Source organism: Ctenopharyngodon idella, chromosome 14, assembly GCF_019924925.1.
Source record: "Ctenopharyngodon idella isolate HZGC_01 chromosome 14, HZGC01, whole genome shotgun sequence".
In the NCBI taxonomy this organism is placed as follows: Eukaryota; Metazoa; Chordata; class Actinopteri; order Cypriniformes; family Xenocyprididae; genus Ctenopharyngodon; species Ctenopharyngodon idella.
The window spans coordinates 7,639,678-7,665,015 of NC_067233.1; the positions used below are offsets into that span (position 1 = coordinate 7,639,678).

At 37.1% G+C, this 25,338-nt stretch overlaps 3 protein-coding genes across 3 annotated transcripts in view; 1 reads left to right on the plus strand and 2 right to left on the minus strand.

Annotated features, from left to right (window-relative positions):
- trmt12 (tRNA methyltransferase 12 homolog) overlaps window positions 1-25,338 on the minus strand; it is a 183,678-nt gene that overhangs the window by 10,865 nt on the left and 147,475 nt on the right. The window lies entirely within an intron of this gene.
- On the plus strand, window positions 329-6,362 carry lsm11 (LSM11, U7 small nuclear RNA associated). Its single transcript, XM_051860202.1, has 4 exons — window positions 329-875; window positions 1,010-1,149; window positions 1,289-1,372; window positions 2,567-6,362. The coding sequence occupies exons 1-4, from the start codon at window positions 428-430 to the stop codon at window positions 2,876-2,878; spliced, it is 984 nt and encodes a 327-aa protein (XP_051716162.1). The 5' UTR covers window positions 329-427; the 3' UTR covers window positions 2,879-6,362.
- clint1a (clathrin interactor 1a) lies at window positions 5,874-23,566 on the minus strand. The gene is made up of 12 exons (XM_051860189.1): window positions 23,353-23,566; window positions 17,808-17,912; window positions 17,577-17,673; window positions 17,390-17,498; window positions 17,122-17,286; window positions 14,038-14,221; window positions 13,613-13,832; window positions 13,296-13,380; window positions 12,129-12,206; window positions 10,336-10,607; window positions 8,888-9,068; window positions 5,874-7,621 (listed from the first exon to the last, which is right to left on the minus strand). Exons 1-12 carry the CDS (start codon window positions 23,391-23,393, stop codon window positions 7,272-7,274), a joined length of 1,887 nt encoding a protein of 628 aa, XP_051716149.1. The 5' UTR covers window positions 23,394-23,566; the 3' UTR covers window positions 5,874-7,271.

The window sequence follows — 25,338 nt, forward strand, 5'->3', positions numbered from 1 at the left end:
TTTAGTCATTTTATTAGTTATTGATTTTTATATGTCTATAAGTTTGTATTCATTTTTATTTCAGTTTTAGTTATTTAGTACATAGGTAAACGAAATGAAAATGAAAAATGTTCCTTGGCAACTAGCTGAAATAAAACAAGTTTAATCTTTTTTATTGTTTGATTTTATTTCAGGTAACGTTTATTTTATTTAAAGTAACGCAATTTTTGATGGTTTTAGTTTTTTTTTACTATAATAACTCTTTTACCAATACTAAAAGCATTTTACTAACAAAGTAAGGGTTTCCTATTGGTAAACGTAGCCTACGTGTCATACTCTACTAGTAAATTTGACAGGGAACCTTTACGTTATCGATGGTTTTCATCGGTGGCTTCACACATTTAAAAGTTACCCATGATTCTCCGCACAGTCTGCGGCTCATTCAAAAATGGAGGAGAGCGAGAGAGAGTCGGAAAGTGAGCGATGTTCAGCACCTTCCCGAACATCTGACCAGCAGACCATTACCGAGACCTCCGACCGAAAGCTAGAGACTGACGAAGATGATATCAAAACTAAGTTGGACATCAGTTCGGATAAGTTTGACCCCTTACTCGCTCTATATTCCCCACAAGTGCCATTGCCTTACCCCAATATCAAGTGCTTTAATAACATCGCAGAATATGAGAGCTTTATGAAAGGCGGTCGAGGCCGAGCGAAACCTGAAAATGTAGAGAAAAGACTCCGAAAAGCACAGAAAGGTAAAGCAGACCCGGAGAGGATAGAGAGGCTGAAGAAACTCATGGTGAACAACCCGGTTGAGGAGGGAGAGGGAAGCGGAGTCAAACGACCGCCTCGACAGCGAAAAGCGGCCAAAAATGTGCTTACCAGAATGCCGCGTATGTTTCTCTCTTTACTGTATATGTCACAAGATGGCAAACACTAAACTGTGGATTCACAACAAAAAGTGCTAGGGGAGTTCTTCTAAGTGCTGTCTAGGATAGGTAGCTCACTAGTGTGTCTGTCTTTGCAGTGCATACAGGTAGTCCATTGGGAGAGCTCAATAGGTGCGTCCAGGAGAAAATCAGAGTCAAAGTTCACATCCGGACGTTTAAAGGGCTCCGCGGAGTGTGTTCTGGCTTTGTGGTGGCATTTGATAAGTTCTGGAACCTGGTAAGTGCGTCTTTACTTAAGGCATCTTTACTTATTATTATTATCATTACTAATAAATGTTTGTCCCATATATATATTTATTTATTTATTTATTTATTTATTTTTTTTAATTAAATCCTCCTGATTCTCTTGGTGGCAGGCAATGGTGGATGTGGATGAAACGTACAGGGAGCCTCTTTTGGGACAAGCTCTTTATCACGAGAAAGCACTTACTGTCACAAGGGTAATTAATTTGAATGTTTTAATATACACCTAAATAGTATGAATAACCACATGAAATCTTGATTAAAAAAAAAAAAAAAAAGTTAAAGGTGCAATATGTAAGATTTTCTGTCCGCTAGAGGCCTATTCAAAACAAAGGCGTAGCTTCATGACGCGGAATCTTGGGACATGTGGTCTTCACCTCACAGCCGGTGGAAAACAATTGGGATAGGACTCGGGAAGAAATCATGTTCATGGATGCGATTATTAACGTTACTGTAATATGAAGTAGAGCAGGACCGAGTGTTGTGGGAGCTGAACGAGGCCGCTGGAGCGATTGCGCAACACGCCTCGCAAGCAGCGGAACTTTTATTATGCCACAGTTGGCGGCGCTGCTTTTCCGGTCAAGCGTATGAGGTAACACAGCTCTGTTTATCATATTAGATACATTTGAGTGTGTTGAAAATGCTATAACATTACTCTGTGCGTTCGCTCGGTGGCTGCTGTGAGACACTTGTTTGAGACACACTGCAGTAAGCTATATCGATTTTAGAATATCATATTAAATGCTGGATGGCTTGTGTTGATAAATGGCATGCAATTAATTTTAAAACGTATTGTATGATGGAGAAAATGCTGTATACTGTTACTAAAAATAAAGCTGCATCTGATTATGCTATGTTAGCTACTTGACAAAATAGTGTTTTTCTCTGAGGCATGGTAAAGCATGGTACTCGCAAAAAATCAAGAGAATTAGATTTAAACAATAAGACTATGTTGAGCTATATAACAACAATTAGTTTTCAGTCTGTAAATATATCAAAACAGTTGTTCCCTTGTCTATTAAAACATGTAAATATTAAAGCGTCTTTGGTGTTTACATGTTTTCTACAAAATAAAACCGGAAACCGAGGGTAACGCGGGTATGACGCAGTTGACAGGCGACTCCTCACGCGTCCCGGAGCCTTGGTTAAAATAGCAATTTTCTCACGATTTACAAATAGTTGCAAACATTTGGGATATTGTAAGTACTCAAGTGAACAAAATATATAACACTGGCCTAGTGGTTTTTGGATATTTTACTGCAAAATTCTTACGTATTGCACCTTTAATAGAAAAAGAAACTGCTTTATACTGAAGAATTTAATATTTTTGCTGGTAATTTTCTTCAGTATAAGTATATTGTTAACAAATCTAATTTAATTTTCTATTACAGCTATTTGAAAAACTGAAAGTTCAAGAGACTGTGGCCCTCAGTGCAGTTGAGAGGAAAGGAGAAGATGCCCTCTTAAAGTCAGACCCATACAGTAGTTCATCTCAACTCAGAGACCGAACCCGTAGGAGAACCGACCCCAAACATACCCAGGAAAGATCCGAACTCTCTGAGAAAGACAAGAGTACATCAAAAGTGACACAAAAATCTGAAAGCAAGCATCAAGTGAAGTATGGAAGAGTGCACACGCGTCATGTCAATCAGCTTTTTATACGAGGAGAAAACGTTCTTCTTGTAAACATACAACAGGACTAAATACTGTCCTTATGAAATAATAGTTTACTTTTTTTGGAAGTCTCCATGAAAAGTTTTGTAATATGAGTGTATCATATTGATATGTATATCAACAGGTGAAAAATGTTAAATGTAGAGTAAAAAACTTTAATTGTGGTTGGTTTATGAGCATCCTCAACACACACTATTTGTTTTTGCCTTGAATGACCACTAGGGGGAAGTAAGACACTGATACATTGTAAGCGTTGACATTGATTGCAGTCTTATTTTTGTTATACATTTTATAAATTATCAAGGGGGAAATGGAAAAATATTTAACAAATCATTACTGATATTCACTTCACTGCTGTGTTAAAATGAAAGTAATCTATCAATCTCACTAAAACTCTATGGCCCGTCAATACGCTCTTATTTTCTTGTCAAAAGACTATTCTATTAGACGTTTATCTCTTAGTGTAAAAAATTTGCGGTTGGATTTCTCCATGGATTTCATAAAATAGTATAAATGGGTTAATTGAGCTTTTTGAGGTTGGAAATTGCATGTGGCACTCAAGGCTTTTTGCCTTGACATGCTTGAATGCTATTTTTCCCTTAGCCTTACAAACACTACCCACATGAAATATAAAAACGCTTTCTGTTCACTTTATTAAAATCTTAGAGTTCCTTGTGATTTACTCAGTCACATGTCCGTTTAAAATGCTTTATGTAATTTTATTCTTTATAACACTTGTATGAAGATGTTCTATATTAATTCAACTAATCATGGTTACAGACACTTATGGTTTAAACAGTGCCGGTCGAATTGCTCTAGTTGTATTCATCCTCAAGAATTTAGATGGTAAATATTATCTAACTTAGAAAATAATTAATTTATTTCCCCAGCTTAATAGTATAGGCTTTTTCTACAGTAGTACAAATGTTAATTGTCGTTTGCAGACTTGCTTAGCCATGAAAATCAGTGTCTTTAACCACTCTATATTTATGAGGAGTTTAACATTTTGTATATTCTTAAAATCACCATTTAGCTCTGGCTAGGGGAACACGTGTTCAGATGAAAAGTAGATATAGTATATACCCTGAAGCAGTGTTGCCAAGCCCGCGGTTTTCCCTCGGAATTTGGGCTACTTTTACACTGTTGCCGCGGGTTGTTTTTCGTGTCCGCGGGTTGAATCGACCCAAAATCACGTGATATTTAGTCCCTGGAATGCGAATTTTACCTGTGGAGTCCCGCCAAAAACACGAATTTTACCCCCTAGACCGTGATTTTTACTGTGAGACCCCCCTGGAATGCTATTGGGCTAGTTTTGAAGAGCGATTGGGCGGGTTTTGTTGTGAAAACCTGGTAACCCTGCCCTGAAGTAGGGGTTGCACAGACTAATCGACGCTTTAAGCATGACGTCGACTAGTCGCTGATCATGGCCTATAAAGTACCTCAGGGATGACGTGTTTTTGTAGGCCAACCCGGAAGTTAGCGGCGCACGGGTTCCCTCGATCGAAAGCCTATGCATTTTTCCCATAGACTTTTGGAAAATCGCAAAAAATAAGCTCTGTGTTTAACAAAGGGTTATGACACTTACATATTTTGAGATAATCTTTAAAGTTAACAAAACATTTATACATTTCGAAGCCTAAATAAAGTCGTCAGAGATATAAAAAGCTAACAGTAGGCTATAAACGGACTACAACACACCATGGTCGCGGAGCAACGTCACCACCACCAAGCTTCCTCAAACTTTATTTAGAAAATAACTTTATTTAAAACATGCTCACTGATTATGATCTGTGCTGTGTATGAATACTTATCCACTTTTTCATTAGAAATGTTGTCCAAATGTCCTGTTTGTCATGATGACGTCTAAAGTCCCCGCCAAAGGAAGTAGTCGTTTTTAAGACACAATAAAGATTTAAAAAATCACAAGCGTGTTATAACTGGTGTGTTTTATGTCATAGATCAAAACGTGAAAATATTTAGAGGCTTTGTTAACCACAGACCTTATTTCAGGCGATTTAGCAAAAACCCATTCAAAAAACCCACTGACTTCGGGGCGATGGAACCGGAAGTCCTAAAATGCTAACTCGCTTCCGGGTTTTGCCTACAAAAACACGTCATCCCTGAGGTACTCTACAGAGGGGGCATCAGGATAAAAAGTCCACCTTTAACGTTACCTGTATCTGATTTAGAGCAAGCAGAAATCTGTTGAGAAATATAACGACCCAAAGACAAAAGAACTGATAAAAATAAACTTATGTAGGAGCAATAGGCTTGTGGGCAGCGCTGCCATATGCCATAGCTGTGCACAAGGCAACCGCCGCTCAGTCTCAGCTCGAGGTCATTTTTGCTTTCAAAGACGCGAAACGCGGGCAGTGGAATAGGACAAACGCAAGGTCTCGAGACGCGTTTTTTAAAAGTTGAACTGATTTGAACTTGAGCGCCGTGTTTTTATTGAACGCTGTGTCATGCGCAAGACGCGGCAAAAGACGCGAGCGCAACGGTCATATACACGTCCGTCTAGTGTGTATTTACATAGAAAAACAATGGAAAAGCAGCCATTAGAATGGAAAAACAGTTCTGTGTGAACGGCCCCATATTTGTTCGTTAATGACGTCATCATCGACCGGTCGACTCAACTTTAATCACATAAATGTCGACTTTAAAAAAATCTGTCCCAACCCCTACTCTGCAGTACATATAGAAAATAATGGTGGGATACAGAATCATTCTGCATCGAGCATTTAAAAACGTATACATAAGACACTGGAACTGTAGCCAGTTTCCTTTTCCTACATTAAGCTCAAGTTCCTTATTAGTCAAATGTGACTTATTAATTTTACGCCAATTAAAAAGTTCACTGGCAAAGGACCCAGTGAAAATGGGACATGTGGCTGTACTGCTTTCATCCTGTTAATGCATGCAAAGTTAACATTTGAAGTCAGGTCCTAGGAGAACTCTAAGAACAGACTATTTTTAAGACACGAGATTGATTAGAAGAGATAAAAACAAGCATCACAATGAAAATGGAAATCAAGTTTTTATTGTCATTCATAAAAGATCATAAGTACAATCATGTCATTGTATGAAATTGAAAACACATTAAACATTCTCAGTGGAAGAAAGATTGTTTTTTGTTGCTTGCTGTAGATTTGCATAAACATAGTGTTTCATGTAACACTCCCCAACCCTTAACCACTCAATAGTTGAGATCCTACAGAACCCAACAGACCTGACTACAAAAACTAAACCAACCCTTCAGGGGGGAAAAAAAGAAACAAGAAAGGAAGAATTTGGTCATTCTGCTTGTAAAATGCCTCAGAATGGAAGAGAGGCGCTCGGTTAGCGTCAGCGGACACTGTGGACAGAAACAGATGATCTTGACAATACAGTGATGGTCCTCTGGATATCCAACAGCATCCAACAAACAGCCTCACCCTACACTCAGCATGAGCAGACCTGCATAAAAATACGAACCCATATCAGGTTCAAATATATATATATATATATAAAAATCTTTTAGACACCCAAACTCTTCCTTATAAGTTAACCATGCAAAAACATAAAAAAGAGTGTGTGTGCATATATGTACACCACTGGATATGTATCTTCTTTAACAGTACCTTTAATAAATACTGTACTTTTCATATTGTCTAAAGATTTTTTTTTTTTTTTTTTCGGGGAAAAAAAAGGCAAGAGGCTGACAGGCACCATGTGTTCTAATAACAGATTTTGCATTTTCATAAAGATGCAAAGAAGATCAGATTACACATGTACTATTTAAGGCCACAAAGGTTTTGATTTGGAGTCATCATTCTATCATCTTGATGTTATAGTACTTCATTTCTCTTCAGAAAATGGTTAAAATCAAATACAAAATGGCAAAGTGATCACAAGCTTTACTCCATACAAAAATCCTCACCGTCATAATTCGTTAATCTTAGAACTCAATAACTTATTGTCTGCGCGCAAAAATATTTACAGGTTATCATCTTAAGGCAGAGTAGAGCAAAGGCCAGAATTGATTATTAGGATTTTTCTACAGCATTAGAAACCCAAACATTTCCTGGGTTAAAATTAATAAGTTGTGTAAGAGGTCAACCGGAGTCATTCACTATCATCACATTCCTTAAAGCGATATCCCGGCGGCATGGAAACGTGGGACGTCCGTGTGTGTGTGTGTGTGTGCAATGACTGAAATGATTCTCAGAACAAACCAGCCACCCTCGACAGAGCTCCTTCGTACAGCTGATCAGAAGAACATTGAAAATAACATAATCATCCAGTTGAACATCAGCATCATTTGAACAAACATTTCCTGTGAGGCTTTATTTGACATCTTTCAAGTAGTCTTTGTCTTCTAGCTCTTCATAGCTTCTTCATGGTCACATCTCCAGAAAGATTGTTCACTTAATACTTTGCAATTCATTTCCCAAAGTTGGCAAAATCTGCAAAGGCATCTTGTTTAGGCTGTCCCATGGCAGGGTTCATCCCCATGACCGGCATTCCTGTACCCATGCCCATGCTTCCTGGCATCCCCATGGCAGCTGTAGACATACCCATGTTCATATTCATTCCCATCATTCCCTGATTGACTGGCACCCCTCCCATAGGTGGCATGGACATGGCACTACCGGTCATGCCAGGCTGCATGCCCATGTTCATTCCTCCCATCATGGTGTTGGTGGGCGGCCTGACCATTGTAGGGGCAGCCTGCATGCCCAGGTTCATTCCAGCAAAGCCCTGAGTCATCATGTTGACAGGAGTCTGAACTCCTATTGCAGGATAGATGGGAAAAAAATACAATTAGGGCTGCCAATCCAATAAAATAATCAGAATTTTTTTTTCTCAATAGTCCTTGGTGTATAAAATGTCACACTGATTAAATGGGTCATATGTTTATTTTTTAATACACTACCGTTCAAAAGTTTTGGAACGGCAAGATTTTTAAAAATGTTTTTGAAAGAAGTCTCTTATGCTGATCAAAAATACAGTAAAAACAGTAATATTGTCAATATTATTAGAATTTTGTTTACTTTTCAAGAAACATTTCTTATTATTATCAATGTTGAAAACAGTTAATATTTTTGTGAACACGAATATTTTTTTTCAGGATTCTTCGATGAATACGAACAAAAATAGAAATATTTTGTAACATTATAAAATGTATTTACTGTCATTGCTACTATGATGAATAAATGAGTATTAATTAAAAAAAAAAAAAAATCTTTTAAAAAATAAAAAGTGATCATAATTACTATAAACCTATCCAAATATAAGCCTATCATAAAGGCTTTTTAATTTGAAAGAGTGCCATGGTCATCCTAAAGTTTTCTATTAAAAATATTACTTACTTGAAAAAAATATGAATATATTAATTGAAAATGCTGTAAGAAGGTTTCAAACTCTAATAGTAAAGTTCTTGATTCCGGTAAAATTTCCTAAATTTCATTTTATAGCATAAAGCTTTATTTATATAACACCTTTTAAAACAGTAAAAAAAAAAAAAACAGTGCTTTACAGAAAACATGTCACACAATACCATAAACAACAAAAACTAAAGAGGAAAAACAGAACTAGAAGAATGAGAAAATAAAATGCATAAAACATGGCAAATTGTTCTCTTCATCTGATTCTAGTTTGCACTTATACTTTCATACCTTATATTATTATATTTATATTTTTTAATTGTTTTTCTTTCTTTTTTTTATTGCTTTCTCATTTTCTCCTTTCCTCATACAGACCCTTAATTATTTGAATTCTTTTGAGCTCATTTAATTTTCTGAACTCCAGATTCAATCCTGTCCCAGTCACTCTACATCAGTGTCTATATCAGGGGTGTCTATACTCGGTCCTGTAGGGCCACTGCCCTGCAGAGTTTAGCTTCAACTTGCTTCAACACACCTGTCTGGAAGTTCCTAGTATGACTAGTAAGACCTTGATTAGCTGGTTCAGGTGTGTTTAATTGGGGTTGAAGCTGAAATTTGCAGGACAGTGGCCCTCCAGGAGCAGGATTGGACACCCCTGGTCTATATGCTTACCATGTTGCATCATGTTAAGTGTGGGCTGAGAAGGTTTGGGTGGCTGCATTCCAGGGCCAAGGTAGTCCAAGCTTATGTCTACACTAGAGTTGGACCAGGTGGAAGGCACAGAGGCTTTGGGATTGGGCTTCTGGGCCATCGGTTGCTGGGGCATCAGTGGGCCCCCCATAGTCTGCAGTGGCTGTAAAGACCAAAGGAAAATCAAGTCAGTTTTAGGACAAAGCATTTCTGATAGCACCCATATGATCAAAAACAATGTTTCTTCTGATTTTGTTGAGATGATACTGTTCTGCTGCAATTCAAGCATGATAATTAAAATTCTCTGATGGCCATAAATGTTTGCCAATGGCAGAATGACAAGTCAGAGAAGATGAAAGGCAGTATTAATACTCCAGAACATTACACTGTGGTCTTTCGGGGTTATCAAGACTCTTCAGCTATGCAAGACAGAAATGCTGGTTGAGAGGCATTGTCTTCTCCTAAAATTATTTCAGCATGTTAAAATGCATCTCAAGTCCTTCTAATTATGGGGGGAGGGGGGTTGCTTTTTTCTTTAGCCAAACAAAACTTGCCATTTTAAAGTAGGTCAGGCTTTTAGCATGCAAATATTATCTTTGTGCAAGGCTTTTGTTTCAATTTAATGGTTTTCTGACTTAAACTTGTTCCTCCTCATTCTGCCATTCTCTGTGATGGGCGTCCCAAGGGGACCGGGGTTGATGGGTAATGAGGAGGGGGTGGGTGGAAAATTGTGCCGATGCTGCGTGTTAACCCTCGCTCGTTTCGCTTTCATGTTGCCTGCTCTCTAAACCGCTGGCTCTGAACCTCGGCCAGAATTGTCTTTTCTTGCGTAAATAGTGTTTAGTGTGCAGTTCCACTTAGATGAGATGCATTAAGTACTCTACAGATGGGAATCTGAATGAAAACCACATCTATGTGCAACACAGGCTCTACATCACTAGGTTTAATCTCGATTCTTTGTGCTGTAAACATAATGTTGAGGGATGCCAATACACAAAAGTCTATTAAAAGTGTGATACCTAATGAAATGCAAATGTACACATTTGTAAGTTAGGCTAAAACTATGTATACAATGACTCTGCATAACCAAATGTTTTGTGGCTTATATTCATTATTTTTGTGGAGTTTTATAAGTCTATCAGCACTGAGGCCATTTTTGTACTCCTAAAAGTCGACTAAATAAACTTCCAGTAAATATACACATTTAAAATTTAAACTACTATTCAAAAGTTTGGAGTCTGTAAGATTTTTTAATGTTTTGGAAAGAAGTCTATTATATACACTAAGGCTGCATTTAGGGGGGGCTGTGCTCTTTAAAGCTTTTCATGGAGTCTTGAACTAAAAGATCATGACTGTATGATGTATCAAGTACTCGTTCTTCATATTATATAAGTAGACACATTGAGGGAAATCTCAAAGCCAGCAGGCACCTGTGATTTGGACGGTGGCAGGCCAATGGTCTGAGAGGTGGTCATGGAGAAGTTCATGCTTTGGGAGGTGCTGAAGTTAGTGGTCTGGGAGGAGCCCATAAGGTCAAAAAGGTCGGATGAGGGTGCCGTGGATGCAGGGGCAGGAGCCACCTGCAGACCTGAGAAAAGGTCTATTCCTGCAGGGTTGACAGGCTGGGCTGCCGGGACGGCTGGTTGGGCTACAGGAAAAGCGTTCCAATCCCCAAAGTCTCCATTTCCACTAGACGCTGGGGCTGAGGAAACACAAAAGTCTCTGATGAAATGGTGCGTAGAGAATCACAAATATTATAGAGAACTCAAGTATCACAGGAGAAAGCTGTATTAGTTTTGAAGCTTTTTGATCAACTGCTTTAACTGCACAAAATCCACAATCTTGCTTCACGTCAGGCTTTATCATCTAGCAGATAAAACAGAGGATTTGCACGCAAATGAGCAACACAAGAGAACCAGTAATGAAACTATCAGGGCACTGAAGATGCATAAATATCAAAAGAATCTCAGTCTCTCAGTTACTTCAGCTCAGTCCCAGAAATGCAGAGGGTAACGTGTCATACCCAACAAGAGCTGAAATGTGTCTGTGCTCATTAGCTTTTAGCACAGCAGCCCACCATATGGCTGCCCCCTCCTTTCACTATTTAAGAGCTTTCTGCTTGGAGTATTTCATAAACAGGCAGCTGAGGATGGCAAACTCCGGTCCAGCAGAAAAACAAACAGCCTTCTGTTATATTCCCAGAACTACATTTAAATAATCATATAATAAACACACACATATCACCACTTCGTGTCTTTCAAGTTGTACTCCCTTAAGGCTTTCACTTTAACATGCGAGTTTAATTAGAAAAAAAAATATAGAGACTTACTTTGGTAAAAAGAATGACTTTTTCTGTTGGCATATCTTTTAAAGAGCATTACAGTTATAGAATATTAGGGATCTGTCATGATGGTCGACTAATCGATAACTAAGTTCGACAAATTTATCTAGATTTTCTGATTACTAGTTCTGATATTATTAGTAAGGATGTTTTAAATATTGTTCAGTTTCACTCAGTTGCACTATGTCCAGATGTTTCTGTCTTGTGTAAACTGTCCTAAGAAACATGTTTGCTTGGGGTCATGTGAACCCAAAACCTGCCTAATTATACAGGGTTTTCTTAAGACCAATTAACTGACTTGTTGTTTAGGAAACACACTGACTAGTACCTTTTGAAAATACAGAACCATTCAAAAGTTTGGGGTTGTTACGTTTTTTTTTCAGGGGAAAAAAGTATCTTATGCTCATCTAGGCTGCATTCATTTAATCAAAAATACAGTAAAGTTGTGAAAGTTTATTACAATTTAAAATAATAGTTTTCAATTTGAATATTTTAAAATGTAATTTATTCCTGTGAAGGCAAAGCTGAAATTTCAGCATCATTACTCCAGTCTTCAGTGTCACATGATCCTTCAGAAACCATTCTAATATGATGATTTGCTGCTCAACATATCTTATTTATTAGCAGTTGTGCTGCTTATTATTATTTTGGTGGAAACCATAATACATTTCTTTGATGAATACAAATCTTTTGTAACAATGTAAAAGTTTTTACAGTCACATTTGATCATGCTGAATAAAACTAATAATGTCTTAAAGCAATCTTATAGACCTAAACTTTTGAACAGTAGTGTGTGTTGTAGTAAGAAGTAGTAAAAAATAATCAAGTGTATGAGGTTGTATTTTTGACCTGATAGTGTGTTAAGAGGTTACATAAACATACCAGCTGATGATGGAAGAGTGGCTGCAGCTGCAGGAGAGGAGAAATCAGCAAAACCTCCAATCAGGTCAGAGTTTAGACCTAGAATGAAAGAGAGATGTTCAATTATGACATTCTAGATTTGCAAAACACATCAATTCTTCACTAATTTCCTGAGAAGGCAAAAATGGAGAACATAGAAATAAGAAACATCTGTTGGCGTCTGTAAGGGACACACACACTCTTGGTCACGTTACATTCCAGCAGCCTGTGGCTGGAGTTATGTGGACGAGGAAAGATGCAGCTGTTTGACTGGTGGAGGAGGGAGCAGGACAGTGAGGAGAGGGAGCTACACATCTGCTCAGCACTACACACCCACCAGGGACCGCTTTGACATCTGGCCCCAGTGACTAAATACTCCAGCAGGCAGCATGAGCGCAGGAGAGTGCATATGCTAAACTTCACTGTGCACCCTTCCCTTTCAGTGGGATACATCCACACCACCAAACTAATGGCATAACGTTTCCTGCTACTTTCTCCTCATCCATTCTTCATGAATGTCAACTACAGCTTGCACAACTACTCATTATTAGTATTCATACAGAAAAAAAGTTTGACAGAAATATTTACTTTATGCAAATGACTAATATGCATGAGCATTCTTCTATTCATGAAAAGTTGAATGCTGTATTGTTGGACAGTGTCCATTGCAAGATTCATGCAGCTTGCTATGAATGTTGCAAAAACAGTCACGTACTGCTCGCTTGTAGTTTCTGTCATGTCTTGGGGCGATACTTGATTACTTTCAGAGTGATTTTAAAATTTTTGGCTTGAACATAGACCATCTCGGATGTCTGCAGCATTGGTGTGGTCTGCTTATAACATGTTTTGTGCACAAAGCATTCTTTGGACTTATTTTACTTTAGTGACGTGAGGCAGAACTAATTGACTAGTTGGTGCAACCCTATTTCCATTAGGATGAACCCTTCATTATTCTCCTAAGCATGCCACAGTGAATTGTTCTTGCATGTTCAATTGTTGAGGTAGGACTGAACCACAAAGTAAATAAATGAGATTTAAAAAAAAAACATTCTATTATATCTAAAATATGTTTCTCTTCCAACACCATAGCTCCACCAAGATATTCTTAACTCAAAGAAACACAAAGAAGATGCATGTTACTACTGTCACCTTTGGAGGCTGGTTGAGCAGGTGCAGGATCTGCTGAGAACAAGTCCACCAGACCAGAACTGGGTTGGTTCACTGCTGATGTGGTCTATGACAACAAAGAGAGGACAAACTGAAAACACTCTTAACAGCTACCACAAGAAGTCAGTGTAGAGTGTATTTTTTTTTTTAAATACAAGTTTAACATTTTTATTTCATGCTATACTAACAAACCTCTTGTTGAAGTTTCATATTTGATGAGTCTGAGTGCCAGAGAGGTTTAATTATACAGGAAAAAGACTAGTGCTAGTAGCTGTTGTTTCGCTGTAGTGTTTCTCTACCTGGCTTGTGTTTGTGTCGGTGGAGGATTTATCGCCAGTGTAATGCGCAGCTGCTCCCAGGTCTATCGTTTTGGACGGAACACCTCTCTTACGAGTGGCAGTGGTCTCCGTGGCCTGGACGATCTGGACGCTTTTTGTTGTCACCGTCTCTTCATCATCTTTAAATTCGGATTTCCCCGTCTGCCCGTTTCGTGTTCCCCGACGGTCCTCATCTGTCTCACTATACAGAGGAAATAAAGCATAAGCTGGTGTAAGATTACTAACAAAATGCTTTCTTTGAGAACAAGTAGACAAAACACAATCAGTACAAAATGTTATACAGCTGTCAACAATTTGTTCATTTAATTAGTTATAACATTTATGCTATTTTGTGTTTCAAAAAAGAGAAAATGTGTTTCAAGGTGAGATGGCCTGGGGGTCCTGACCCGAATCTGTCAGGCGAGTCGTCCCTGTCTTTTTTGCGGAACATGTTGATTGTGTCATCAATGGTGCTTCCAATCTTATCGCTGATCTCTCCCAGTTTCTCACTGAAAGGGAAAGCTCCCTTGTTTTTGTCCCAGTCTTCATCCCATTTCGAGCGTGATTCTCTGAAATCAAACTTGTCCTCCGCTGCAGAATGCATGAACAGGATAGCAATGTGTTATGCTATATACACATATTATAAAGACAAGCTTCATTTAGAAATTAAATATGGCAATATAAGAAATAAAAGGGTGAATCTCATGTCTGTGTTATATTTCACCCCAAAATAAGAAGAAAATAAAGGAAATTAAATTACATTTTACATAAACAAAATGAAGCTCACTTATATATTTTCATGACAATTAAGCACATTATCCCGACCCAATTCAAATTTCTGTAATCCAGTTGGATATTTTTCTTTTCAGGTTGTTTGTAATTTTCATTATTCTTAAATTTTAACTATTCTTAAGTTTTTTGGCTTTTAGTATGAATATGTTAGTCTTGCTGTTATCTATAAGCTAGTGTGCTTCAAAACAATGACAAAATTTAGAAGATATAAGCATTCAAAACTTCCAGTCCAATATGGATCGATTTTAATGAGATAACTCTGCACTTCAGCTTCTCATCAGATTTTCTGTCCAATCAAATGCTCTTTAGAATCTAAAGCGTCCCTCCCCTTACATTATAAATAAACGCCGAAGCTGCAGCTAAAATCGGTCAGAGACACAATAGCACAAAAGCGGACCATATGTGCGACTCGCACATACATACCAATACCGATACATACATGGTGATACACTGGTGTATACCAGAAAACGTATCTGACCCATTTGAATTCTGCATAGAAAGCTATATTTTAAAGCAATATGGAGATTAGGAGGAGAAACGATTAGAGAATGGGAGGAAACTGGGGCTTTGCGGAGCTCAACGACTCTGGCTGAGCTGTGATATAAATAAAATGCTATTGGCTACTTTAAAGAAGGGAGGAGCTGTTCGATATGTCCTGCTCTGTCTTCCTGTTTTAATGGAAATTACGTCAACACACTGAATAATGCTACACGTTTCAAGGCACTTCAGTGGGCCTTTAATGGTGATTCTCATTAGAATTAAATTACTTAAGCATAAATTAAAGGCAATACAATATTACCATGAAGTTATAATAAATATTTAATTTAATTAATATACCATTTTTTTGTTAATTAAACAAAAAAATGGGGGTAAGGTGAAATATGATCAGGTAAGAGGTTCACCCACAAACACTGACTCGATGTCAATGTAAAGAGAAGTGCGATGAGGCTGTAAAGCTTCCTCTTAGGTATATTCCATAACTAAGAACTGTGACTATACTGTGGTTACATTACTGAATACATTTTCAAGCCACCATCACAAAAACACATTAAAAGACATATACAGTGGCAAGAAAAAGTATGTGAACCACTTGCAGAATCTGTGAAAATGTTAATAATTTTAACAAAATAAGGGAGATAATACAAAATGCATGTTATTTTTTATTTAGTACTGTCCTGAGTAAGATATTTTACATAAAAGATGTTTACATATAATCCACAAGACAAAAAAAATAGCTGAATTTATTAAAATAACCCCATTCATAAGTATGTGAACCATTGATTCTTAATACTGTGTGTGGTTACCTGGATGATCTACGACTGTTTTTTTGTTTTGTGATGGTTGTTCATGAGTCTCTTGTTTGTCCTGAGCAGTTAAACTGAGCTCTGTTCTTCAGAAAAATCCTCCAGGTCCTGCAGATTCTTCAGTTTTCCAGCATTTTTTGCAAATTTGAACCCTTTACAGCTGTGACTGAATGATTTTGAGATCCATCTTTTCACACTGAGGACAACTGAGGGACTCAAACACAACTTTTAAAAAAGGTTCAAACATTCACTGATGCTCCAGAAAAAAACATGATACATTAATAGATGGGGGGTGAAAACATTTGGAATTTGAAGATCAAGGTAAATTGTATTTAATTTGTCTTCCGGGAAACATGAAAGTATCTTCTGTTGCTTCCGAAGGGCAGCACTAAATGAAAAAAAATTATATTTAAGCGAAATAAGAAAAATTTGGACCTCTTCATCCTGTTCAAAAGTTTTCACCCCCCCGACTCTTAATGCATCGTGTTTCCTTCTGGAGCATCAGTGAATGTTTGAACCTTTTTTAATAGTTGTGTTTGAGTCCCTCAGTTGTCCTCCATGTGAAAAGATGGATCTCAAAATCATTCAGTCACTGCTGTAAAGGGTTCAAATATGCAAAAGATGGTGGAAAACTGAAGAATCTGCAGGACATGGAGAATTTTTCTGAAGAACAGAGCTCAGTTTAACTGCTCAGAATAAACAAGGGACTCATGAACAACCGTCACACAACAAAAAAACAGTCGTAGATCATACAGGTAACCACACACAGTATTAAGAATCAATGGTTCACAAACTTTTGAACTGGGTCATTTTAATAAATTCAGCTATTTTTTTGTCTTATGGATTACATGTAAACATCTTTTATGTAAAATATCTTACTCAGGACAGTACTAAATAAAAAATAACATGCATTTTGTATGATCTCTATTATTTTGTTAAAATTTTGCACATTTTCACAGATTCTGCAAGTGGTTCACATACTTTTTCTTGCCACTGTATATCAAGTTTCATTAAACTTCAGAGAAAACGACTGTCAAACTAAAACAAGATACCAATTAAATCTGAAACAGTCATTACAAATCATGCATTGCATTTTCTTCCTTCCCAATCCAGGACATCAAAAATATAATTTATGCTGTCATGTGAAAAAGCAGCTATGCCGGGTATCAAAATAAAGTACAGTTCACTGATCTGGCAATGCAAATCCGTCAGGGATAATAACAGCGGAGAGGAGACAGGGGACCTCCTTGTTTTCAGATAGTCCCATTTAAATAAATTCCTTATGATAAATGTGTTTGCTGTGTGATATAAAACACTTTGTATACCTTTATAAACATGATGGTGAGGACAGTGTGTGTGTGCATGTGTGAAAAAGAGAGGAAGTTAGGAACTTACAGTATCTGTAACCCGACATACTGTCAGAAGACACGCCTATATACTTGTCTCTGTTTTTCTTGGCTTTCTTCCTCTCCTCTCTCAATCTATCATCATCCTGGACAAACTCTATCAGCTCCTTTACCTTCTGACGCACATTGACACCCTGGTCTTTGCCATTCTCATCTGAAAACACAAAGCCCATTCATCCATCACTTAAAGGCATCAAACAGTGTACATGTAAGGCAAAAAAATGATATACGCTCTTGCCTTTGTGCAGTTCACTCACCTATACAATGAAAGCTTTCAATTGAACGCAAGTCATACAGGTGCTCTCTTGCACTAGTGACCACACGTTCAGATCCATTTCTAATCAGGTACGCCAGCAGCAGTAAAGACTGAGGTAGAAAGGACAGTAAAGCTCAGGACCGATTACAGCGAAACAAAACTCCTGTATCGTCATCAGTAAAGTATACCTTGTAAACTCTTCTCCAGTTTTTCTTGTTGTCTTTCAGCATTCTGGTCCACAGCATATTCATAACCTCTGGAAACTGCTCATACATGAACGTAGCCCTGAATTGAACCCGAAGATAGGCAAAGTTTAGCAGACTCTCAATATCGTTAGTATGTGTAACTGTTGACAGGTTCAGAGTCAAGATAAAGAATTCAGAAGTCAAAAATAAACCATCAAAAAAAACCCCACTTGCCTGGCGATCTCCCCCATTAACTGTCCAGAGGGTCCCCACGGGTCGTCATTGGTGGCTTCTCGAACTTTAGACTCAGTTTCAGTATAGTTCATCACAACATTGGTTCTGTAAAAAAAAAGAGATTAAAACAAAAGGCACCTTTCAGTAAAGTCTTTATTCAGAGTGATTGTGTGATAATCTGCTGGAAAGAGCCTTTCAGCATAGACTAAATATTACTATTACTGAATGGCAGATAGCTTAATAGAAAAAAATCAGATAAATCAGTTGTAAAAATTAACTGAATTGAGAGACTGAGCAGAAAGCAGCTGTTGCACAGGTGCTTGCATTAATCATCTGCATGAGGTGATATTTTGTATAGGCACTTTAAACAGATGTCCATAAAGTTGATTCTGTATCACATCAGTTTAATCCTTGAACAAAATGGAAATGATATTAATCAAAATAAGGACCTGAACCGCAGGACAATGGTCAGCAGGTTTGTGCAGGTGCCAAGTGACAATTGTAATTAATGATTCTAATGAATGTATTAAAGAGTCTCTGCTGAAAGAGAGTTTGTTCGGTCATGCAACTGAAAGAAAGACGCAAAGCGGAGTGCCTGCAACCCCTTCAGCCATGACTTATTCACGATACAGCACTAGCCTCGAGTACCTTATTGCTTTTATGAAACGGTTACCACACAATACAAATATTAAAGCCAAAAATATGTATCAATGCAACTTTCATGAAGTAAACTGTCACTAAAAGTCTTCCTTCCGCCGGAAAAAATAGTCCCTGACCTTGAACAGCAACAGAAGTTACATTATTACGCCATTAGATGGCGGCAAAGACTGTCTGTGAAAAAGAATGTGTAAGTCAGTAGCGAAGACTTTTACATTGAAAAGGCTGAATTGTTGTGAACACTAAAAAAGACGCAACTGGCAAATGCTTTGACCAGCGCTGTCAGTCACGGGAAAACCCCTTAACTGTTAAAAGGACAAGATAATACATTGGACATTTAAACATATTTTTTATTATAGGACTGACCTGAAGGAAAATGCTAAATCTGAATGCAGGTAATAAACTCGCTCACTCGATCTCTTTCTCACAATACTCTTCTACATAATACAGTAAGCTTCAATGAACAACATCAATTGAGAACATACAGTTTACGTTGCTAAGGGTGTTGTGTAGTGATACACAGAACCGTGGGGTGAAGTGGTCATAGCCGTGTTTTATCGTGAATAAAACAAAGCTATTGACGAATCAGAATCAAGGACAGGAACTAACCGTTTCATGAGGGTAATTATAACTACTCTAAGTTATTAATATACACCTATAGGGTTAGATTAGGCACAAAGTTGTCCCTTTAAAGTCTGTGAGAACCAGAAGTTGCAACCGACCTCAGTGTTGTGGCACATTTTCAAATGAAACGGAATATTGAATAGAGGGCGAGGCTTTATTTTAGTGCACCTCTTCTCTATCTCTTGCTCATAGCAGACTGCCAGTTGGAGGGGAGTGGTTAAGGATATTCTACCCAAAACATCAAACTGATATCGTCAGAGAGGGAACGCCATTCCAGAACGGAAGCAAATTTTAACATTACCATGACAAACTATTTTTTTTTTTTGTGTATATGCATGGGTTAACTGTTCACCTCAATACTAGTAATGTGCGCTAACAAAGTAAATAGTGTCAATTTTGATTTCACGCCGACTTTGAGGTTACTACCCCAGGGACAAACTGCTGTATTTCTGACAGTGAACCAGCAATTCACCATACAACAAAAGCATACACTGTAGTGAGCAGGGGCTGTCAAGCTCCAAAAGGGCAAAAAAAATGAAAAGTACAAAATAAAAACAAAAAGTAGTCAATATGACTCATGTGCTACATTCCAAGCCATCTAAAGCCATATGATACATTTTAGTCTGCATTCATAACTAGGTCGCTTTTAGCTGAAAATTTCCCCCTCCTTCATAGTTCTCAAATCTCAATCACATTTGTGCTCATTTAAACCTAATAAAACACAATCAGTCACAAAACACATGAGAACGTGGACATTCTGCAAATGATCTCTTTTTGTGTTCCAAGGCGGAAAATCAAATGGGTTTCAAACAACATGAGTTTTGAGCTATCTGACAATGCAGTGCGCAAATGCTAATTTTTGCTCTGCTATAACTGAAAATCACTTCCTATCCAAACTATATATACAAGGCATATTTTGGTGTATCATGCTATCTGGTGAGTGAGTAACCATTTTAAAAATCCCCTAAGGTTGCATCACTGGTACCAATGAAAACTTTTTTTACCTATTAAAAAAGAAACAGAACATTTAGAACAGTTATTCAAATAATCAAATCTCAGACTCCACCTTCATTCGAATACCAGATGGAGGTAACCAGCGAAGCATGGCACTAAAATCTCTTATTATATGAAACCAGTTTAGCACTAGAGGGCCATAATCAGAGTAACATACAGAGTGGTTATACAAGACACACAAGATCTCAGTATATGGGTGGGGTGTAGGACATGCTCTGTAAGAATAGAGGGTGGATCAAATAAAAGCACCATATGAGGTCCTCAATCTTTCCTGCTCCTAGATTTTTTGTGGTTTTAAAAAAAGACCACTACCATTTGTCTAGAAAATGTCTAGTGTCTCAGTTTACAGTCTATTGAAAAAATTACCTGGGTATTGTCTTGCTCAATGAAAGAAAAAACTGAAAAAAGCTGAAAAACAAAAACAAAACAAAAAAACTCCCTACATCCCTGTTTCCTTGTTTATTCAAGGTTTAATCAGATAGATTACACAATGACCTAGACAAAGATAGAATGATCAAAGAAAAAAAAATCTCCCTGGACTACCAGACACACTGTAAATTTGACATAGTTTGAGGTGATAAACATAAGAGGTCAGGACATCCGTTTGCTTATGCTTGCAGTGTGCAATCATCTCCTCATCCTGAAAAATTTGGGATAAACAAGAGTGTCTAATTCTTCAAAAACACACCAGACCGGTCAGCTGCATTAACTGGTTTCACAGCTTGAGGGCAATGCAGGCTGATTTGATATTTATTTCAGGTACTACTAAAGTCTTCCTGTGTCATCTCAGAACTTTCACATCATTTTGGAACAGGCTGTTCATTGCTTTCCCAGCATGAAGCTAAATTCCCGACACTACATCAGTCCACCCATGGTTACACTTGGCAAATCATCTGTAAAAAGGTCAGGCTGTTTTAGATGACAGACTGACTTTGAAGGGAACAACTTGCCACACTGTTTTCAAACTTGCTTTGTATAAACAGGAAATGACAATTTTTTTTTTTGTTTCACGGGTCATGATGAGTGATGGTTGTCTAGATGGCACTGATTCTTTCTTAATATTCAGTGTCTTCCAGCATATAAGATATAGGCTTTTTTGCTTCTCCAATAATTAATTGTTGTCTCTAAGTAGCTAGACCCTTCACCTTCCAACAGTTTCAGCTGATGAGTTTCTTACCTGAAAAGAACATGTAGCCTACATGACACAGTATCAGCAACCTACCCAGTTAGGCAACACCCAAATGTTTATGCAAACTCACATTTGTGAATTAAAGCCTTCAGTAACCGCTTTTCTGTACTGTCAGATAAGGATAAAAAAAACTCAGGTTGAGAGTTGCACAATAACTTCTTTAATGGTAACTATACTGTAAGACATTATTTTGAAGCTAAACTCACAAAGTTTCTGTTGAATAAAAGTTGAAATTGTAAAAGCCATTGTGGTTCTTCAATCGCACAAGTAAACAGACAGCCCAACTCTGAGACATACAGTCTACGAAAATAAAACCGAAGTGTAGTCTGACTTTGACCAGCAGTTCATTTTAAGGAGATTTGATTTGTCCTTGACCGTGGTACTTCTCAAGACAAACATAATTCTGAATTGCTGTGCTTTCCTTTTCAACAACCTTGTAAACTATTCATAAGACAGTAGTAGTTAGTCTGCAAAACAGACAGCACAGCTAGAACAGAGTTTAACCCTTAAATGGTTTCTGAGATAGTGAGAGGGCCCAATTTCTGAAGAAAAAAAAAAAAATTGAAATTGAAAAATCTTATTTTTTATGGAACATTAGAATACTTATAAATGATTTAACAGTGTACATCTTTTTTTATTTTATTTTTTATTTATAAGCCTTCGTAATCTTTAATCAAAATAACTTCCCCTCCCCTCTTGCAGCAAATTCTTTGATGATGCGTTTACTGGCATGAGGGCGGGACAAACTGTCACTCACATGAGATTACAATAGCAAACCACAACCATCCAATCAATTCCCAATTAACAAAATCATTTTTTCTTATCCGAGAAGCTTTTTCACTTGAATATGCGTTACAAAAGAGAAGTAAAAGCTATTACAACTTCTGTTTTTTTATGAAGTTTCATGAAATGGGGTCCCAGCAAATACTAAGTGAAGTAGTGACTTGTTATTAAAAGTGGCATCAGTAGAATCTTTATGTAAAACTAAACTACTCAAAGTGCAGAAGGCCACTAACCTCAAAGTAAATGTTTATCTTTTAAATGTTATTTTCATGGGACAAAAAAAAAAAAACTGTAAAATTGGCTGCACTTTATTTTACAGTACGTGGACTTTCCAATGTACTTACCCACAAAAGTACTGTGTAAGTTAAGGTTTAGTGGTAGGTTCAGGGTTAGTACCTAATTAGTGTCATTTCTACAATAAGTACAAATTATGTTCTTGCGAAACAGGACTGTAAAATAAAGTGCTATCATAAAATTTATAATAATAGCAACATTTTTAGCAAAAACATAACATTGAATTATTTTGTTGGAACATTTTTCTTAAGTTTCTTTTATTAGTTCCTGTCCTTTAAGGGGTTGAAATACAAGTTTCAGTCTAACAGCAGCAGTTTCCATGAAACTCAATGGGCTCCATTATAGCAGCTACGCAACCATCTTTATACTTACAGTCTTTCTAACAGGATTACAACCAGAAAATGTAAACAGTTTGACAATTAATCAGCAATTGACACCACACAAATATGGACAATGAGTCGTTTTTCACATCAGGCTAACTGGTTAGCATAAACAATGCCTGAAAATATCTGTCAAAAATGAAAGTTATGGTCACTCTAATTCCAAGTAAAACGTGTGTTCTTACTTTGCTTTTAAAACATTTTTCATTCAGAAATGTAAACAATCGACACGTTAGTTTGGTGTGAAAAGCACTATTAAACGCAAGCGCCGTGGTTTGACAGCAAACACCAGAAGTTTAGCAACTGTCATAAAATTAGCCACTGAGTTAAAAGAAAAGAAGTTTGAGGGAACAGTTTGTCTTACAAACAAAATTAAGCCGTAATAAACAAGTGAAAACGTCTGATAAAGTATCGTAGCCGACTGGAAAACGACTGTTCTATATACACTGGCGACTTTTAAGGGGACAACAAAGCTATAGTTAGCTACTATGCTAGCTGCTGTCTCGAGAGTGCGATGTGACGTCAATGAGTGCGTACGTGTCTCATTTTCAACAGGTATGAGACAAGACACCAAAATACTCACGAAAACATTCACAATACTCACGCTTTATCAACCAGCTCTCTCACTTTCCACATATTCAACATCTTGGCTGTGTTGTTGTGGCTTTCGGTCGCGAAAACAGGTGTCCCAGCCCTTGAAATCCGCTGGTCGCGCCAGTCGAGCTGTCACGACAGCCAAAGCATGAACTCTAAAGTTACGCTGCTTCAGGCAGCGATGAAGGAGCGCAGGCCAGACAGGTTACTACGGAAATGCTTTGTCACCTACGGAAATTTCGTAGGCTGCTTCAGCACAACGTCCTTGATGAGGATATGACATATAAACCACAACCTTCCAGAACTGGTTAGTGAATGAGAATGAGAATAAAACTAACATGTTGGTTTGTTTTAAATTATAGTTAGCAAAATAAATGTTTAGTTCAGAATTAATTGGGAATGTAATTTCTTGCAATTCAGTTTTCAATTCTGAATTGAAGTAGTCCTACCAAAGCAGAATTGCAATTTTAATGTGAATTGAAACAGGTAGGGAATTGGAATTGGAAATTTTAACAACATACTCCACTATTGTGGAACAATGTGCTCAATGAGCAGTATCTTTTTTTCCCTGTTGGTAATAATAACAGTGTTAGAATGTTAATTGGAATATTTAATATTTTATGTACCTAATCTTAATAAACATACAAACACTGCACTGTATATAATAAATAAAAAATAAAAATCAAACACTGAAAAATAATATGTTCTGTATAGAAAATATATGAAATTTAGTCAGACACGTTCAATGTACTGTATGGCATTGCCAAGATTTATCAGTCACATCTGTCTAAGACAAGTATGAGACATTAACATGTTAGAAAGTTTCTGGGTGTCAGCTCCAATAGGTAGTCCATTTCTCAGGAGCTGAGATGCCAAGACTTTGTGTGTTCTGGTAGATGGGCCATCTTAGTGATGGGCGAAAATGGAGGCCCTTCCACAAATGACAGCCCCCTGGGATAGAGGAGAGCCTCTCATGGAAAACAAGCATTAGAGGCTTCTTGCACACTTTAACAAAATAAATAAATAAATGAGAAAAAAAACAATGAAGAACATCACAGGAAACTGACAAAAAGAACCTATTTTACAAAAACATAGCATGACAAGAGACAGCACTTAACGTCCCCAAATGCACTACACCCATGGGAACTGCTTCAATTACTGCTGCAAGTTCAAGGAAGAAAACCATAGACAGTCTGACTATCTTTATTTATTTCAAAGATCAAGTCTATGAAGGAAATGCATTCAGAACTGAATCCTTCAGAAAACATTTTCCTTTGGACACTAAGATGCATCTTAGCTAGACAGTGGTAACACTTTACAGTAAGGTCCCATCCCATTAGTTAATGCATTAACTAACAGCAATGAACAATACAGTGTTTTTTGATCTTTAACATTAATATTATTAATAAAAATTCAGCTATTCATAGATATAATAATGTATCGGTAAATGCAGAAATTAACATTAACTAAGATTAATAAATACTAGAAAAATAGATAGCATTTTTCATTGTTAGTTCATGTTAATTAAAAGCAAAGGTTCTATAAAGAACCTTAAAGTGTTCTATCAGACGCTTCAAATACAGAACCTTTCAGAGGTTCCCATCATGGTATCATTTTATGGATTTAGTTTTAATTCATTAATTTAGTTTTAATTCATTTTTAAACATTGTTAAACATGACAGTATTATGCAATCATTTAAGACATTTCTCCTTATATAGAACCTTTTTTGGCATATGAGTTCTTTAAAATTGAGTCAAGAACCCTAAGGTTCTATATAGAACTAATGTAAACTAATGTTAACAAGTGGAACCTTAAAGTGTAACCAATACGTTTTTAATAAGCAACAAAACTACGGAATATACCTAAGTCTTCATTAGATTTATCCATCAAAAAGTGGAGCTTTGTAACATACCAACACAGCTTGAAAATATCCATTTACAGTTTAGTTGTTGTGATATTCACTGTTGGATATATGCAGTATGTATGTGTTTATAG

Excerpts from the sequence above, each read along its gene's own strand:
- lsm11 (XM_051860202.1), top strand. The coding sequence starts at position 428 with ATGGAGGAGAGCGAGAGAGAGTCGGAAAGTGAGCGATGTTCAGCACCT. Across the intron at positions 1,150-1,288 it reads TTGATAAGTTCTGGAACCTG|GCAATGGTGGATGTGGATGA; the intron begins GTAAGTGCGTCT and ends TCTTGGTGGCAG. Across the intron at positions 1,373-2,566 it reads AAGCACTTACTGTCACAAGG|CTATTTGAAAAACTGAAAGT; the intron begins GTAATTAATTTG and ends TTTCTATTACAG.
- clint1a (XM_051860189.1), bottom strand. The coding sequence starts at position 23,393 with ATGTTGAATATGTGGAAAGTGAGAGAGCTGGTTGATAAAGC. Across the intron at positions 13,833-14,037 it reads GACTCGCCTGACAGATTCGG|TGAGACAGATGAGGACCGTC; the intron begins GTCAGGACCCCC and ends TCCTCTGTATAG. Across the intron at positions 13,381-13,612 it reads CCGACACAAACACAAGCCAG|ACCACATCAGCAGTGAACCA; the intron begins GTAGAGAAACAC and ends TTGTTGTCATAG.